The 14,773-nt window shown below is 25.2% G+C and overlaps 2 protein-coding genes across 2 annotated transcripts; one reads left to right on the top strand and one right to left on the bottom strand.

Moving 5' to 3' along the window:
• Positions 1–549: 549 nt before the first annotated feature.
• On the bottom strand, positions 550–7,004 carry LOC123266960 (asparagine synthetase [glutamine-hydrolyzing]). Its single transcript, XM_044731409.1, has 8 exons — positions 6,719–7,004; positions 6,527–6,652; positions 6,112–6,348; positions 4,146–4,320; positions 3,516–3,873; positions 2,824–3,113; positions 893–1,127; positions 550–691 (listed from the first exon to the last, which is right to left on the bottom strand). The coding sequence occupies exons 1-8, from the start codon at positions 6,842–6,844 to the stop codon at positions 553–555; spliced, it is 1,686 nt and encodes a 561-aa protein (XP_044587344.1). The 5' UTR covers positions 6,845–7,004; the 3' UTR covers positions 550–552.
• Positions 7,005–7,655: 651 nt separating this feature from the next.
• On the top strand, positions 7,656–12,844 carry LOC123267137 (probable isocitrate dehydrogenase [NAD] subunit alpha, mitochondrial). Its single transcript, XM_044731661.1, has 5 exons — positions 7,656–7,874; positions 7,975–8,100; positions 9,659–9,831; positions 9,996–10,230; positions 12,250–12,844. Exons 1-5 carry the CDS (start codon positions 7,848–7,850, stop codon positions 12,766–12,768), a joined length of 1,080 nt encoding a protein of 359 aa, XP_044587596.1. The 5' UTR covers positions 7,656–7,847; the 3' UTR covers positions 12,769–12,844.
• The last annotated feature ends 1,929 nt before the right edge of the window (positions 12,845–14,773 follow it).

Below are 14,773 nucleotides of genomic sequence, written 5' to 3'. Positions count from 1 at the left end.
TTACGAATAGTTTGCTTACATGATATCCACTTTTATAATTTAGATGAAAAATATGAAAATATATTATGTAAGCAAACTATTCGTAATGCTCTATAATAGCAGGCGCGCGCTTGCGCGCGCAAATTTAAATTCTAGTATTTTCATATTTTTCATCTAAACTAGAATTTAAATTTGCGCGCGCAAGCGCGCACCTGACTATAGAGTTTGCATATATTTTCATGCTTATGATATATTCGACCAATCACGTTACGAATAGTTTGCTTACATGATATATTTTCATATTTTTCATCTAAATTATAAAAGTGGATTATAAGAATGGATTAAAAAATTTATTTTGGTAATAATTATAAATTTAGAGTGTAAAGAAATTTTTATTCAGTGTATAAATTTAGACATAGATTTTTTATGATAATAAAATTAGCGAACATCAAATAATTTTTATTTTTATCAATTAAAAGTAAAAAAATATGTGAAATTTTTTTGTTTTAATTTGTTGTAACTATTTTTTCAATTATAAAAATTTTTAGATGTCGGCTAATTTAATTTTCATATTTATTTTGAATCTTCTTCAGCGGCGTAATGTTTAATAAATCTTGCTGATGGGTCGGTGATGTTTTTAACCCACCGTGGCATCCAGAAGTAGGGAATTAATGACTCGGCTTGTCCTGGATAATTTTTTTCAAACATTTTTCTGTAAAAGAAAAATTAATTAATTAATTATTTAGTTAGTTAATTAATTAATTTAAAGTTATCAAAATTTTTTCATTTAAAAATTTATCCAATGTTTCTAAAAATTTTTATTTATTAGATAAATTATGACTAAATAAACATTTTTAAAAATATTTTGACATGTAAAATTTTTACAATAATTTATTGAAATAAAAATAATTACCTGTAATAATAAGACTCCTTAGTTTTAGGAGTACAGTGAGGATATTTCAAATGAGCTGTTTCAATATCTTGATCTGTAACTTTAGATTCAACAATTTCTTGGATTATTTGGAAAAGTGATTTTTTAATTGAAGCTACACCATCACTGAATGCTTCTTTATGACGCCACAAAATGTTGTTAGGTAATAAATTTTCTTTATCAAAAGCTGATCTGAGTAAATGCTTTTCAACTCCATCTAAAAAAATTAAATTTTTATATTTATTTATTATGTAATAAATGTTATTATTATTCATATGAATTTTTTAATTGGCTGTCCAGTCTATTGCACGAATTTTTTTTAACTAATTATTTATAATATCGTTCGCCTGTATTCCCTACAGGCATAAACGATTTTTAAATTCGTATATAAATTTGTCATTAAAGGTAAATTTGACTGAAAAATTAATTCGGACGGCCCAGACCAGGAATCGAACCTGGATCTTTTGGTGTCGCGCCAATTTCCGAGTTATTATTTTTTCGGTGGCCGAAAAAAGTCTCACTGAGTAAAGAATATAACATCTTTGATTAATCTTAAATTAAAATAAAGATTTTTAATTGTTAGATATATTCACCCAAGGACGGTATGAGTGCTCATACCGACAATAATGTCGTGAAAATAAATAATAAGTAAAAATTAAAAAATTTAAAGAATTTAATAAATAAAAATTTAATGTAAAATTTTAAAATTAGTCTAACATCAATTTGGATCGGGGATAATGGCTTTGAAATATAGAACTCTTTAACTATTATTATTGTTATTATTGAAAATATCGCGTTACTAGAACCATAAGGGCGTATAAAAAATTTTTTTTTTCTCCAATCAATGTAAAAATGTTGAAAATATTAACATCTATGGAAAAAACGAAAAAAAAAATTTTTTTTGTGATACGCCCTTATAGTTTTAAGAAAACATTTTTCTAAAACCATAAGGGCGTATCCTGTTTTTTCGGTTTATCATCAATTATGGGTCAGAGTAAGAAAAAAAATTGTAAAGGTAATAGAATATCACTCCACAACTTTATTTATGTCAACAAATATTTATTTAAGTGAGAAAACTAATAAAAAATTAAGGAAAAATAAATTCATCAGAGTATTACTCCAATGCCATCTCCATCGTCAGGATCATCTGTGTCTAAGATTATAAAAGTAAAAAAAAAGATTTCTTAATTTTTTTTTTAACTAAATAATGACAAAAAAATTTATAAACTATGACCATGGCTGAAAATTAAGCTTTGATAATACCGGTGATATTTTGTGGGACAGTGCCTGATGTACAAAAATGATTTAGATCATCAAACTTGCTTCAAGATATTGGTATTGAAGAATCATAACAATTCTCAAGAACAAAGTTCTTTTTGAATGACTTTTTTAAAATTACAGTTCTAAATGGCTTACAAAACTCTTTTGTTAATTGTAAATAGATCTGAAGTAAAAAAAAAATCAATTTTGAAAAAACTTTGAGGCTAATTTTATTAACTTGAAGACATACCGATTGTTCTCAAGTTGTTATGAATTTATTTTTCCTTAATTTTTCACTCAAATAAATATTTGTTGATATAAATTAAGTTGTGGAGTAATAATTTCTATCACCTTTGCAATTTTTTTTCTTACTCCGACCTATAATTGATAATAAACCGAAAAAACAGAATACGCCCTTATGGTTTTAGAAAAATGTTTTCTTAAAACCATAAGGGCATATCCCAAAAAAAAATTTTTCTTTCGTTTTTTCCATAGATGTTAATGTTTTCAATATTTTTACATTGATTGGAGCAAAAAAAAATTTTTTTATACGCTGCAGAACCATAAGGGCGTATATTTTGAGATACGCCCTTATGGTTCTAGTAACGCGATATTTATTTAGCTAAAAATTAATAATAATAATAAATACTTACTTTGGGGTTGTCTTGATTCTTGATTAAGCGACAAATAATAATTAGTAAACTGAAGATCTAAAAATGGAACACGTAGCTCAAGACTGTGAGCACTGGTAGTCCGATCAGCGCGAAGTCCATCATAAAGATAAATATCTTTCAACAGCCTAAGAGATTCCTCGTGACCATCATGAGGATTGGGAGCATCTCGGAAGTAAATATACCCTTGAGCCAACTCATCAGCACCTTCACCGCTGAATATTACAGTTGTTGAGGTCTTTTCCTTAATGTACTTGGCCAGTAAGTACATCCTGATTAAATAAAATAAAAAATATTACCTGCCGAATTTACTAAAGTGCAAAAAGCAAATTCCAGCTTTTAATTTTTAATTTTAATTTTAATTTTTTTATATTTTATTTTTAAATATTTTAATTTTAATTTTTTTTTAATTTTAATTTTAATTTTTTATACTGTACCTATGAAATTTTTTTTTTTTTTTATAACATTGTTCTCAAATGCAAATATTTTTATATATTTTTTTCATATGCAAATTTTATTTAAGCTACTACCCCCTTGATAAAAACATGTATATAATTATAATTTAATGCAATAAATAAATAATAAAAAAAAATTAAATAAAAAATGCAAAATAAATAAAAATTATTCATCTGAATAGATAAATTACTAAATTAATTAATATATTAATTATTTACCCAACTGATGCACGAACAGTTGTAATATCGAATGTCTCCAGAGTGTAAATAACATTATCCAAGACATCAGCGATATCCTGTTCAGTGAATGTAATTTCGTGGTGCTCGCTGTCAATAAACTGAGCTACCTGCCTGGCGGCGCGTAAATCTGGACTGTCGCCCATTCCTATCGCAAAGGTTTGGACCTTGTAAGGCAAGTTGTGCTTCTTTGCTAGCTTGACCACTAGAGATGCTACTAAACTTGAGTCCAAACCTCCGGAGAGCAAACAACCGATACGTCTATCGGCCATCAAACGCTTTTCAATCGCTCCGGTGAATAATTTTACAATGTTACCTTGAACGTCCGTTGGTACTAAAGCTGAATAAATAAAAAATTTAATTATTGTATTTTATTTTAATATTCTAATTTTATTTTATTTTATTTAAAAATTTTAATTTAATTTAATTTAATTGTAATATTTTAATTTTTTTTAAAATTGTAATTTTATTTTAATAATGTAATTTTTTTTTCAATATTTTAATTATTGTTTAATATTTTAATTTTTTTTTTAATATTGTAATTTTATTTTAATATTGTAATTTTATTTTAATATTTTAATTTTATTTTAATATTTTAATTTTTTTTTTTACCATTCCAGGGAACATAAGTGTCAAAAGAAGGCTTATCACCGGGTTTGTGGTAACAAACTCGGGATAAGAATTCTACTTTTCCATTCTCAAGGATTTTATATTCTTCGTAGTGTCCTGGAGGGAATGGCTCTAAGGTCCAGTCACCTGTTACTTGATCAGTCAATCCTATCAGACCCTATAAATAAAAATTATATAAATATAACATCTAAAACTATAAAAATAAAAATTATATAAATAGATTTATAGTTTTGTTTTTTGAAACTTAATTAGTTAAAAAGTATTAATCATTTTTTTTTTAATTAGCGAGACAAAAATTAATTGTTGAGAGCAATAAAAAAATTTTTAAATAAAATTTAATGATTTTTAGAAATGTTTTTTTTTAAGATAAAATTTAATTGTTTTTGGAAATTTTTTTTTGACAATTTATTTTTAGATACATTTAATGACTTTTAAAAATTATTTTAATAGTTTATTTTTATAAAAAAACAAAAATCTGATGATTTTTAGGAATTTTTTTAGGAAAAAAAAAATTTTATGATTTTTGTAAATTTATTTAAACAAAAAAAATTTCCATAATTTTTATGAGTTTATTTTTAAAAAATAAAAAATTCAAAATTGAATAAAATGACAATTTTTTTTAATTTTTAAAAATTTAAAGAATCTTTTTTAATTGTTCTATCTCTAGATACAGCATTACGAAATGACCTTGTATCTTGTGAACTATTAATATTTTTTAAGATATAAACTGACTCCGACATTAGACTTATCGAGACCTTTCATTTGAGTATTCACATCAATTTTTTATATATTTTATATATTTATATATTTCACAAATACCATATATATAAAATATATAAAAAATACTATGTGGGTACTTGAATGAAAGGTATCGATGAGTGTGACATAAAAATGAGTTTATATCTTAAAAAATGTCAATAATTAAGAAATGACCTTGTATCTTGTGAACTATTGACATTTTTAAAGATATAAGCTCATCCCGATGTTACACTCATCAAGACGTTTCATTTGAGTACCTACATCAATTTTTCATATATTTTATATATTTATATATTTCACAAATACCATATATATAAAATATATAAAAAATGCCATGTGGGTACTTGAATAAAAGGTCTCGATGAGTGTAACATAAAAATGAGTTTATATCTTAAAAAATGTCAATAATTAAGAAATGACCTTGTATTATGTGAACTATTGACATTTTTAAAGATATAAGCTCATCCCGATGTTACACTCATCAAGACCTTTCATTTGAGTACCCACATCAATTTTTCATATATTTTATATATTTATATATAACATATATATGTATGTATGAAAAATATATCAAAAGTGCATGTGGGTACTTAAATGAAAACTCTTAATTAGTGTAACATCGGGATGAGCTTATATCTTTAAAATATATATATTATATATATGAATATATGAAAAATATATGAAAATGCATGTGGGTACTCAAATGAAAGCTCTTGATGAATGTAACATCGGGATGAGCTTATATCTTTAAAAATGTCAATATTTAAGAAAGTACAGTGCACATTAACAAAAGTAATTTTTGTTAAAATTGAAATTAAAAAAATCAATATTTAGAAGATAAAAAAATTCTTTAATGAATGATTTTTAAGTATAAAAAATAAATGGCTGCTAAATTCATAGTCATAAATTAATGATAATAATTAAGAAAATTAAAAATTTAATTTTGTAAATATTTTTGACAATTTATTAAAAAAAAACAATTTTTATGATTATTCTGAGTTTATTAAAAAATTCCACATTAAATAAAATGGCAATTTTTTTTAATTTTTTTTATAAATAAATTATAAAAAGAAAAATATTTTTTAAAAATTTGCATTTGAAATTTTTAAATGTGGAATGTATTTTTAATAATTTGAAAAAATCTAAAAAAATTGACAGATGTTAATAAAATAAAATAAAAGATACTTACTTTAGTTTCAGAACAAACAGCCAACTGGCCATCAGTGCTCAACAATCTAAACAAAGGCCTAACTCCATATGGATCACGTCCAATTAAAACTTTATTTTCCTGCATGTCCATAAGACAAAATGCAAAAACTCCGTCTAAATTATTGACAACATTTTTTGCACCTCCGTTCATGTACAAGTGAGTAATAATTTCAATATCACATTTTGATGAGTATGAAAAATTATATTTATCCCTGAGCTACAAAATAAAATTAATTAATTAATTTTTTAATAAATAATTGATAAAAATTAAATTAGCCGACAAAAAAAAATTTATTTTTAAAAAACTTTAAAAACTAAAAGTGCAATTTAAAAATTTTTTATTCTAATTTAATAATTAAAAACGTCAAAATAATTGAGTAAAAAAAAATTCTTACTTGTTTAAAATTGTAAATTTCTCCATTGCATATCAAAAATACATTTGGATATTTGTACAATCTCATTGGCTGCATACCACACAAACTGTCAAGAATTGCCAGCCGATGAAAGCCCAAAAATGCGTTCTAAATAATTAAAAATAATTATAAAAAAATAAAAAAATATATAATAATTAAATTAATATAATTTACCTTAATACGGCTGTCATATTCAACTCGTAGAGCATCGGGACCTCGGTGAGAAATATTATTAAAATTATTGCAAACACAATTAAGCGTTTCTCCTTCAACTCCAAAAACTGCCCAAATTCCACACATTTTATTTTATTTATAAATTTTGAAATTTATTTTTTAAAAAGCGAGGTGCGCTTAAGAACTGACGGTTAAAAATGAATTCAAATGAATTTATACTTTTTTTATTTACAATCCGGTAATGATGCAATTCAAGTAAACACTTAGTATATCCACGAGCGACCACGTTGTCGGATATTAAATTAGCGCATGCGCAGTAAATTTTTTAAATTAAATTCTTTTAATTTATAAAAAAATTTATTAATTAATTTTAATTATTAAAAAATTTAATTGTTTTTTATTTTTATAAAATTAATTTAAATAATTTATTTAAAAAAAATTAATTTGATATTTAAATTTCGCGCGAATGTTCTGCGCATGCGCAGAACTTTTGCGCATGCGCAAAAGTTTAAAATGACAGCCATTTTAGTTTTTCTAATGAAACAAACGTCACAGCTTGTTTAACAATTAATATATTATTATTATTATTATTAATAATAATAATAAATAAATTGTTTATTGTTGTTACAATTGTTAAAAAGTTTGTTCTGAGTGAATAATGATAATATTTATTAATAAATATTTAAATAAACTTCAATACAATTAATAAATAAATAAAATTAATAATTTTAAGTAAATAATTTTTTTTTAATAATCATTTATTGTAATTAATAATAATTAAAAATTTTGTGATAAAAAAATTACACTTTTAAAAAAAAGCGCTGATTATGGATTAAAGTATTATTGTCGGATAAAATAAAAATTTATTTTTTCAACGGAAGATAAATTTACGTTGAAGAGAGCGTGATTATCTTGTAAATGTGAATAAAAAAAAATATATTATATCACACCGAAAAATCGAATTTTATTTCGGGGTCACAAAAAAAGTCTGCTCTTATATTCTCAATCTTACTCTCGTTTTATTCCCAGTTTTATTTTACTGTTACACTGTATTATATATTTTAGAATATTAAATCTGTAATTGTGGATTTAGATTAAAATATACAAGTTTATTTTATTAAATATAACAATGGCAGCACAATGGATACGCAAAGCTGTAAGTATTATCCTATTACTTAATAATAAAAGAAATTATTTCTTTTTTTTTTTTTATTAGAGGATAAATTTATAAAATTTATTAATTTATTTTTTTAAAGATCACCCCAAAAATTGGCAATGTAAGGTTGTACAGTGGTGGATTAAAAAAGTGTACACTGATACCCGGTGATGGAATTGGACCCGAAATTTCAGCAGCTGTACAAAAAATCTTCGATGCTGCCAAGGTGAGTCTAATAATTTCTCTAAAAATATATTTTTTTTTTTTTATATATTTCATTAGAGATTTACAATTCAAGATGGCGGAATTTTTAAAAAAATTAAAAATTACAAAAAAAAATTATTTAGAAACTAGCGATCTTGCAGTCACTACGTGACTGCCTTGTGTACTATGAATAAATAAAATTTGACTTTATTAAATAATGACTTTTGTTAAATTACACTGTATTTTCTTAAATATTGACATTTTTAAAGATATAAACTTATCCCGATGTTATACTCATCAAGAGCTTTCATTTGAGTACCCACATGCATTTTTGATATATTTTTCATATATACATATATGTAATATATATAAATATATAAAATATATGAAAAATTCACGTGGGTACTTAAATGAAAGGTCTTGATGAGTGTAATGTCAGGGTGAGCTTATATCTTTAAAAATGTCAATAGTTCACAAGATACAAGGTAATTTCTTAATTATTGACATTTTTTAAAATATAAACTCATCTCGATGTTACACTCATCAAGAGCTTTCATTTGAGTACCCACATGCATTTTTGATATATTTATACATATGAATATATAGTATATATAAATATATAAAAAATTGATGTGGGTGCTCAAATGAAAGATCTTGATAAGTGTAATGTCAATAAGAGCTTATATCTTTAAAAATATCATTAGTTGACAAGATACAAGGTCATTTCTTAATTATTGACATTTTTTAAGATATAAACTCATTTTGATGTTACACTCATCTTGAGCTTTTATTTGAGTACCAACATGCATTTTTGATATATTTTTCATACAAACATATATTTTATATATATAAATATATAAAATATATGAAAATTTGATGTGGGTACTCAAATGAAAGGTCTCGATGAGTGTAACATTGGGATGAGCTTATATCTTCAAAAATGTCAATAGTTCACAAGATACAATATAATTTCTTAATTAAAGACATTTTTAAGATATAAACTTATTTTAATGTTACACTCATCAAGACCTTTCATTTAAGTACCCACATGGCATTTGTTATATATTTTATGTATATGTTATTTGTGAAATATGTAAATATATAAAATATATGAAAAAATGATGTGGGTACTCAAACGAAAGGTCTCGATGAGTGTAAAATCAGGATGAGCTTATATCTTTAAAAATATTATTCGTTAACAAGATACAAGGTCATTTCTTAATTATTGATATTTTTCAAGATGTAAGCTCATCCTGATTTTACACTCATCGAGACCTTTCGTTTGAGTACCCACATGCATTTTTGATATATTTTTCATATATACATATATATAAACATACAAATATATAAAATATATGAAAAATCAATGTGGGTACTCAAATGAAAGGTCTTGATGAGTGTAACATCGGGGTGAGCTTATATCTTTAAAAATGTCAATAGTTCACAAGATACAAGGTCATTTCTTATTTATGTATCTAAAGATATTTTCAAATGCAGCCTAAATACTTATCATTATAAATTGACTATCAATGAGAATGATATGAATATAGATTATTAATTAATTAATTAATTAATTTTAGGTACCAATTGAGTGGGAATCAGTAGACGTGACCCCAGTAAGAGGCCCAGACGGAAAATTCGGAATTCCTCCAGCTGCAATTGAGTCGGTCAACAGAAATCAAATCGGCTTGAAAGGTCCCTTGATGACTCCGATCGGCAAAGGACATCGATCTTTAAATTTAGCTCTAAGAAAGTAAGTTTACTCTTTTTTACTACAAGGTTACTACTGTTTATGTACATACTTTAATTATGATTATTACATAATTCACTTCCTTTTTTATAGTCCATAAATTATAATGATAATATCAATGAGCAGTGATTGTGATTGTGATTGTGATTACTAATTCTTGTTGACAGAGAATTCAACTTGTATGCTAACGTGAGACCCTGTAGATCATTGGAAGGTTACAAAACTCTTTATGATAACGTTGATGTAGTGACTATTCGTGAAAACACAGAAGGTGAATACTCTGGTATCGAACACGAGATTGTTGACGGCGTGGTTCAGTCGATAAAGCTTATCACTGAGGAAGCTTCAAGTCGAGTTGCTGAATTCGCTTTTCAGTATGCTACTACTAATGGCCGTAAAAAGGTAGTTATTTAATTATTTATCAAGATATATTTTATTATTTATTATTATTATATTTATTAATAATTATTTATTATTATTATTATGGTTAAATTTTGTAATATGATATTAATAGCAAAAAGTTATTTATTAAAGTTATGAATTTTTAAGTTTAAATTCAAAATTATGGGTCAAATATTGAAAATATGGATAAATTATCTTATCAGACATTTTTTATAGAGAATTTAATTTTCTAAAAAAAAAAAAAAAAATACTTATCAATTTTGCCTTATCTAATATTTTTTCTTCAAAATTTGAATTTATACTTCAAAAATAAAATTTTGAGACTTGTCCTTAATTTTCAAAAGTAACAAATGCTGATTTTAGCTTAAATATTGAAGAAAAAAACAATAAGAATTATATTTTGTAGAAAATAAAATTTTCGACAAAGAACCTTTTTTCCAAAATTTGAATTTAAAGTTTATAAGTAAAATTCTGAGTAATATAAAATTTTTTTTTTAATTTACTAGCAACTTTGCAGTCACTACGTGACTGCCGTGACTTGTGAACTATCAATAAATGAAATTTTGCTTTATTAAATAATGACTTTTGTTAAATTGCACTGTACTTTCTTAAATATTGACGTTTTTAAAGATATAAGCTCATCTTGATGTTACATTCATCAAGAGCTTTCATTTAAGTACCCACATGCACTTTTGATATATTTTTCATATATACATATATATAATATATATTTTGAATATATAAGCTCATCCTGATGTTACACTCATCAAGAGCTTTCATTTGAGTACCCACATCAATGTTTTCATATATTTTATATATTTGTATATATTATATATATGTATCTGTAGAAAATATATTAAAATGCATGTGGGTACTCAAATTAAAGGTCTCGATGAGTGTAACATCGGGATGAGCTTAGATCATTAAAAATGTCAATAGATCACAAGATACAATGTCATTCTTTATTTATTGACATTTTTTAAGATATAAACTCATTTTAATATTACACTCATCGAGACCTTTCATTTGAGTACCAACATGGCATTTTTTATATATTTTATATATATAAATGGTATTTGTGAAATATATAAAATATATGAAAAATTGATGTGGGTACTCACATGAAAGGTCTCGATGAGTATAACATCGTAATGAGTTTATATCTTTAAATATGTTGATAGTTTACAAGATACAAGGTCATTTTTTAATTATTGACATTTTTTAAGATATAAACTCATTTTAATGTTACACTCATCGAGACCTTTCATTTAAGTACTCACATGACATTTTTCATATATTTTATATATATGGTATATGTGAAATATATAAATATATAAAATATAAGAAAAATTGATGTGAGTACTCAAATGAAAGGTCTTAATGAGTATAACATCGGGATGAGCTTATATCTTTAAAAATGTCTATAGATCACAAGATACAATGTAATTTCTTAATTATTGACATTATTTAAGATATAAGCTCATTTTAATATTACACTCATCGAGACCTTTTATTTGAATACCAACATGCATTATTGATATATTTTTCATATATTCATATATATAAATATATAAATATATAATGTATGAAAAATTGATGTGGGTACTCAAATGAAAGGTCTCGATGTTTGCAACATCGAGACGAGCTTATATCTTCAAAAATGTCAATAGTTCACAAGATACAACGTCATTTCTTAATTATTGACATTTCTTAAGATATAAACTCATTTCGATTTTATACTCATCAAGACCTTTCATTTGAGTACCCACATGGCATCTTTTATATATTTTATTTATATACATATATATTATATATATATATATATATATATATATATATATATATATATATAAATATATAAAATATATGAAAAATTGATGTGGGTACTCAAATGAAAGGTCTCGATGAGTGTAACATCGGGATGATCTTATATTTTTAAAACTGTCAATAGTTCTCAAGATACAAGGTCATTTGTTAATTATGTAACCAGTAATCATAATAAATTGCTCTAAATTTCAGGTAACAGCAGTACACAAAGCCAACATCATGCGTATGTCCGACGGACTCTTCCTTCGCTGTTGCCGAGACGCAGCGAAAAAATTCCCCAACGTCAAATTCGAGGAACGTTATCTCGACACAGTCTGTCTGAACATGGTGCAAGACCCCTCTCAGTACGACGTATTGGTGATGCCAAATTTGTACGGTGACATCTTGTCCGACATGTGTGCTGGTCTGGTCGGTGGTCTCGGTCTGACCCCCAGTGGCAACATCGGACTCAACGGCGCTCTCTTTGAGTCTGTCCACGGAACCGCTCCGGACATCGCTGGTCAGGACAAAGCCAACCCCACTGCCTTGTTGCTGTCCGCTGTCATGATGCTTAAGTACATGGGTCTCAATGACCACGCTCGCATTATTGAGCACTCGGCTTACGATACTATCAAGGAAGCTAAATTTCTGACCGGCGACTTGGGCGGTAAGGCCAAGTGCAGCGAGTACACTAATGAAATTTGCAAGAGAGTTATGGCCCAAACTAAATAAATCTGAGCACGTGAGTTTTATCGTGAGGCTTAAAGTCAAATAATTTTTTTTTTTTTTTTTTTTCACGTTGTTATTCACCAAATACTTGTAGTGATGGTGAAATATCATGTTTGCCATTTATTCAATTAAAAAAAAAATAGTGTCTTAATTTTTAATTAATCTAGCAGACAATTTTTATTATCATTAAAAAAAATTCACATAGAAAATTTTTTTTAATTATAAAAAATAATTTGCTGCAAAATTTATAGTCATAAATTTATAATGACATATTTAAGAAATTAACTAGTATCTTGTGAACTATTGACATTTTTAAAGATTTAAGCTCATCCCGATGTTACACTCATCGAGACCTTTCATTTGAGTACCCACATCAATTTTTCATATATTTTATATATATATATATATATTATATATATGTATATATGAAAAATATATCAAAAATGCATGTGGGTACTCAAATTAAAGCTTTTGATGAGTATAACATCGGGATGAGTTTATATCTTTAAAAAGATCAATAATTACGAAATGACATTGTATTTTGTGAAATATTGACATTTTTAAAGATATAAACTCATCCCGATGTTACACTCGTCGAGACCTTTCATTTGAATACCCACATCAATTTTTCATATATTTCATATATTTATATATTTCACAAATATCATATATATGAAAAATATAAAAAATACCATGTGGGTACTTGAATAAAAGGTCTCGATGAGTGTAACATCGAAATGAGTTTATATCTTTATAAATGTCAATAATTAAGAAATCACATTGTATTTTGTGAATTATTGACATTTTTAAAGATATAAGCTCATCCTGATGTTACACTCATCGAGACCTTTCATTTGAGTACCCACATCAATTTTTCATATATTTATATATTTATATATATTATATAAATGTATATATGAAAAATATATCAAAAATGTATGTGGTTACTCAAATGAAAGCTCTTGACGAGTGTAAAATCGAGATGAGTTTATATCTTAAAAAATGTCAATAATTAATAAATGACCTTGTATCTTGAGAACTATTGACATTTTTTAAGATATAAGCTCATCCCGATATTACATTCATTGAGACCTTTAATTTGAGTACCCACATCAATTTTTTATATATTTTATATATTTATATATATGTATATATGAAAAATATATAAAAAATGCATGTGGGTATTCAAATGAAAGTTCTTGACGAGTGTAACATCAGGATGAGCTTAGATATTTAAAATATATATTATATATATGTATATATGAAAAATATATCAAAAATGCATGTGGGTACTCAAATGAAAGCTCTTGAAGAGTATAACATCGGGATAAGCTTATATCTTCAAAAATGTCAATGGTTAAGAAACTACAGTGCAATTTAACAAAAATTATTTTTCTTAAAATGGAAAAATTAAGAAATTTTTTCTTCAATTAAAAAAAAATTGCCTGCTAGATTTACAATCGTCTAAATTTTTAACCGTGTATTTATTATTAACGTTACGGAATTATTATTATTATTATCGTTGAGTATTAAAATAATACCGTAACGTTCTGAATTATTTTTGCGTACGTCCATTCATTATAAAAATCCACTAGCTAGTAAAGTTAATAATCATTTTATTTATTATCGCTCATCAAAGAACAATAAATAATTTAAACTGATAGTCATGTTGAGTCTCTAGTTGTACCGAAAGATTGCTCGTGTAAAATACATAATTATTATTTATTACAATAATAATTAAAAAAAAAAATATTAATAAAATAGATAAAAAAAAAATAAATGTAAATTGTTTATTTATTTTTTATCCTCTAAAAAAAAATTAATTAATATAAATCAGAGATTTTTACTCTCCAGAATTTTTATTTTTTATTTTTTATTTTACACATTCTGGAGAATAAAAGCCTCAAGTATAAGAAAAGTTGTCGGTGGTTATATTTCATAACTCGTGGAAAGTACCGAGAAAATGTATCTTGTATAATGTCGGTGAAAAGTTGGAGTGAAAAGGACG

Source organism: Cotesia glomerata, linkage group LG6 (assembly GCF_020080835.1).
Source record: "Cotesia glomerata isolate CgM1 linkage group LG6, MPM_Cglom_v2.3, whole genome shotgun sequence".
NCBI classification, from domain to species: Eukaryota; Metazoa; Arthropoda; class Insecta; order Hymenoptera; family Braconidae; genus Cotesia; species Cotesia glomerata.
The sequence above is the reverse complement of the archived record's forward strand: the minus strand, read 5'-3'. Positions and strand labels throughout refer to the sequence as shown.

Excerpts from the sequence above, each read along its gene's own strand:
- LOC123266960 (XM_044731409.1), bottom strand. The coding sequence starts at position 6,844 with ATGTGTGGAATTTGGGCAGTTTTTGGAGTTGAAGGAGAAACGCTTAAT. Across the intron at positions 3,874-4,145 it reads CACTTATGTTCCCTGGAATG|CTTTAGTACCAACGGACGTT; the intron begins GTAAAAAAAAAA and ends TTATTTATTCAG. Across the intron at positions 1,128-2,823 it reads AGAATCAAGACAACCCCAAA|ATGGAGTTGAAAAGCATTTA; the intron begins GTAAGTATTTAT and ends TAATTTTTTTAG.
- LOC123267137 (XM_044731661.1), top strand. The coding sequence starts at position 7,848 with ATGGCAGCACAATGGATACGCAAAGCT. Across the intron at positions 7,875-7,974 it reads CACAATGGATACGCAAAGCT|ATCACCCCAAAAATTGGCAA; the intron begins GTAAGTATTATC and ends ATTTTTTTAAAG. Across the intron at positions 10,231-12,249 it reads CTACTAATGGCCGTAAAAAG|GTAACAGCAGTACACAAAGC; the intron begins GTAGTTATTTAA and ends TCTAAATTTCAG.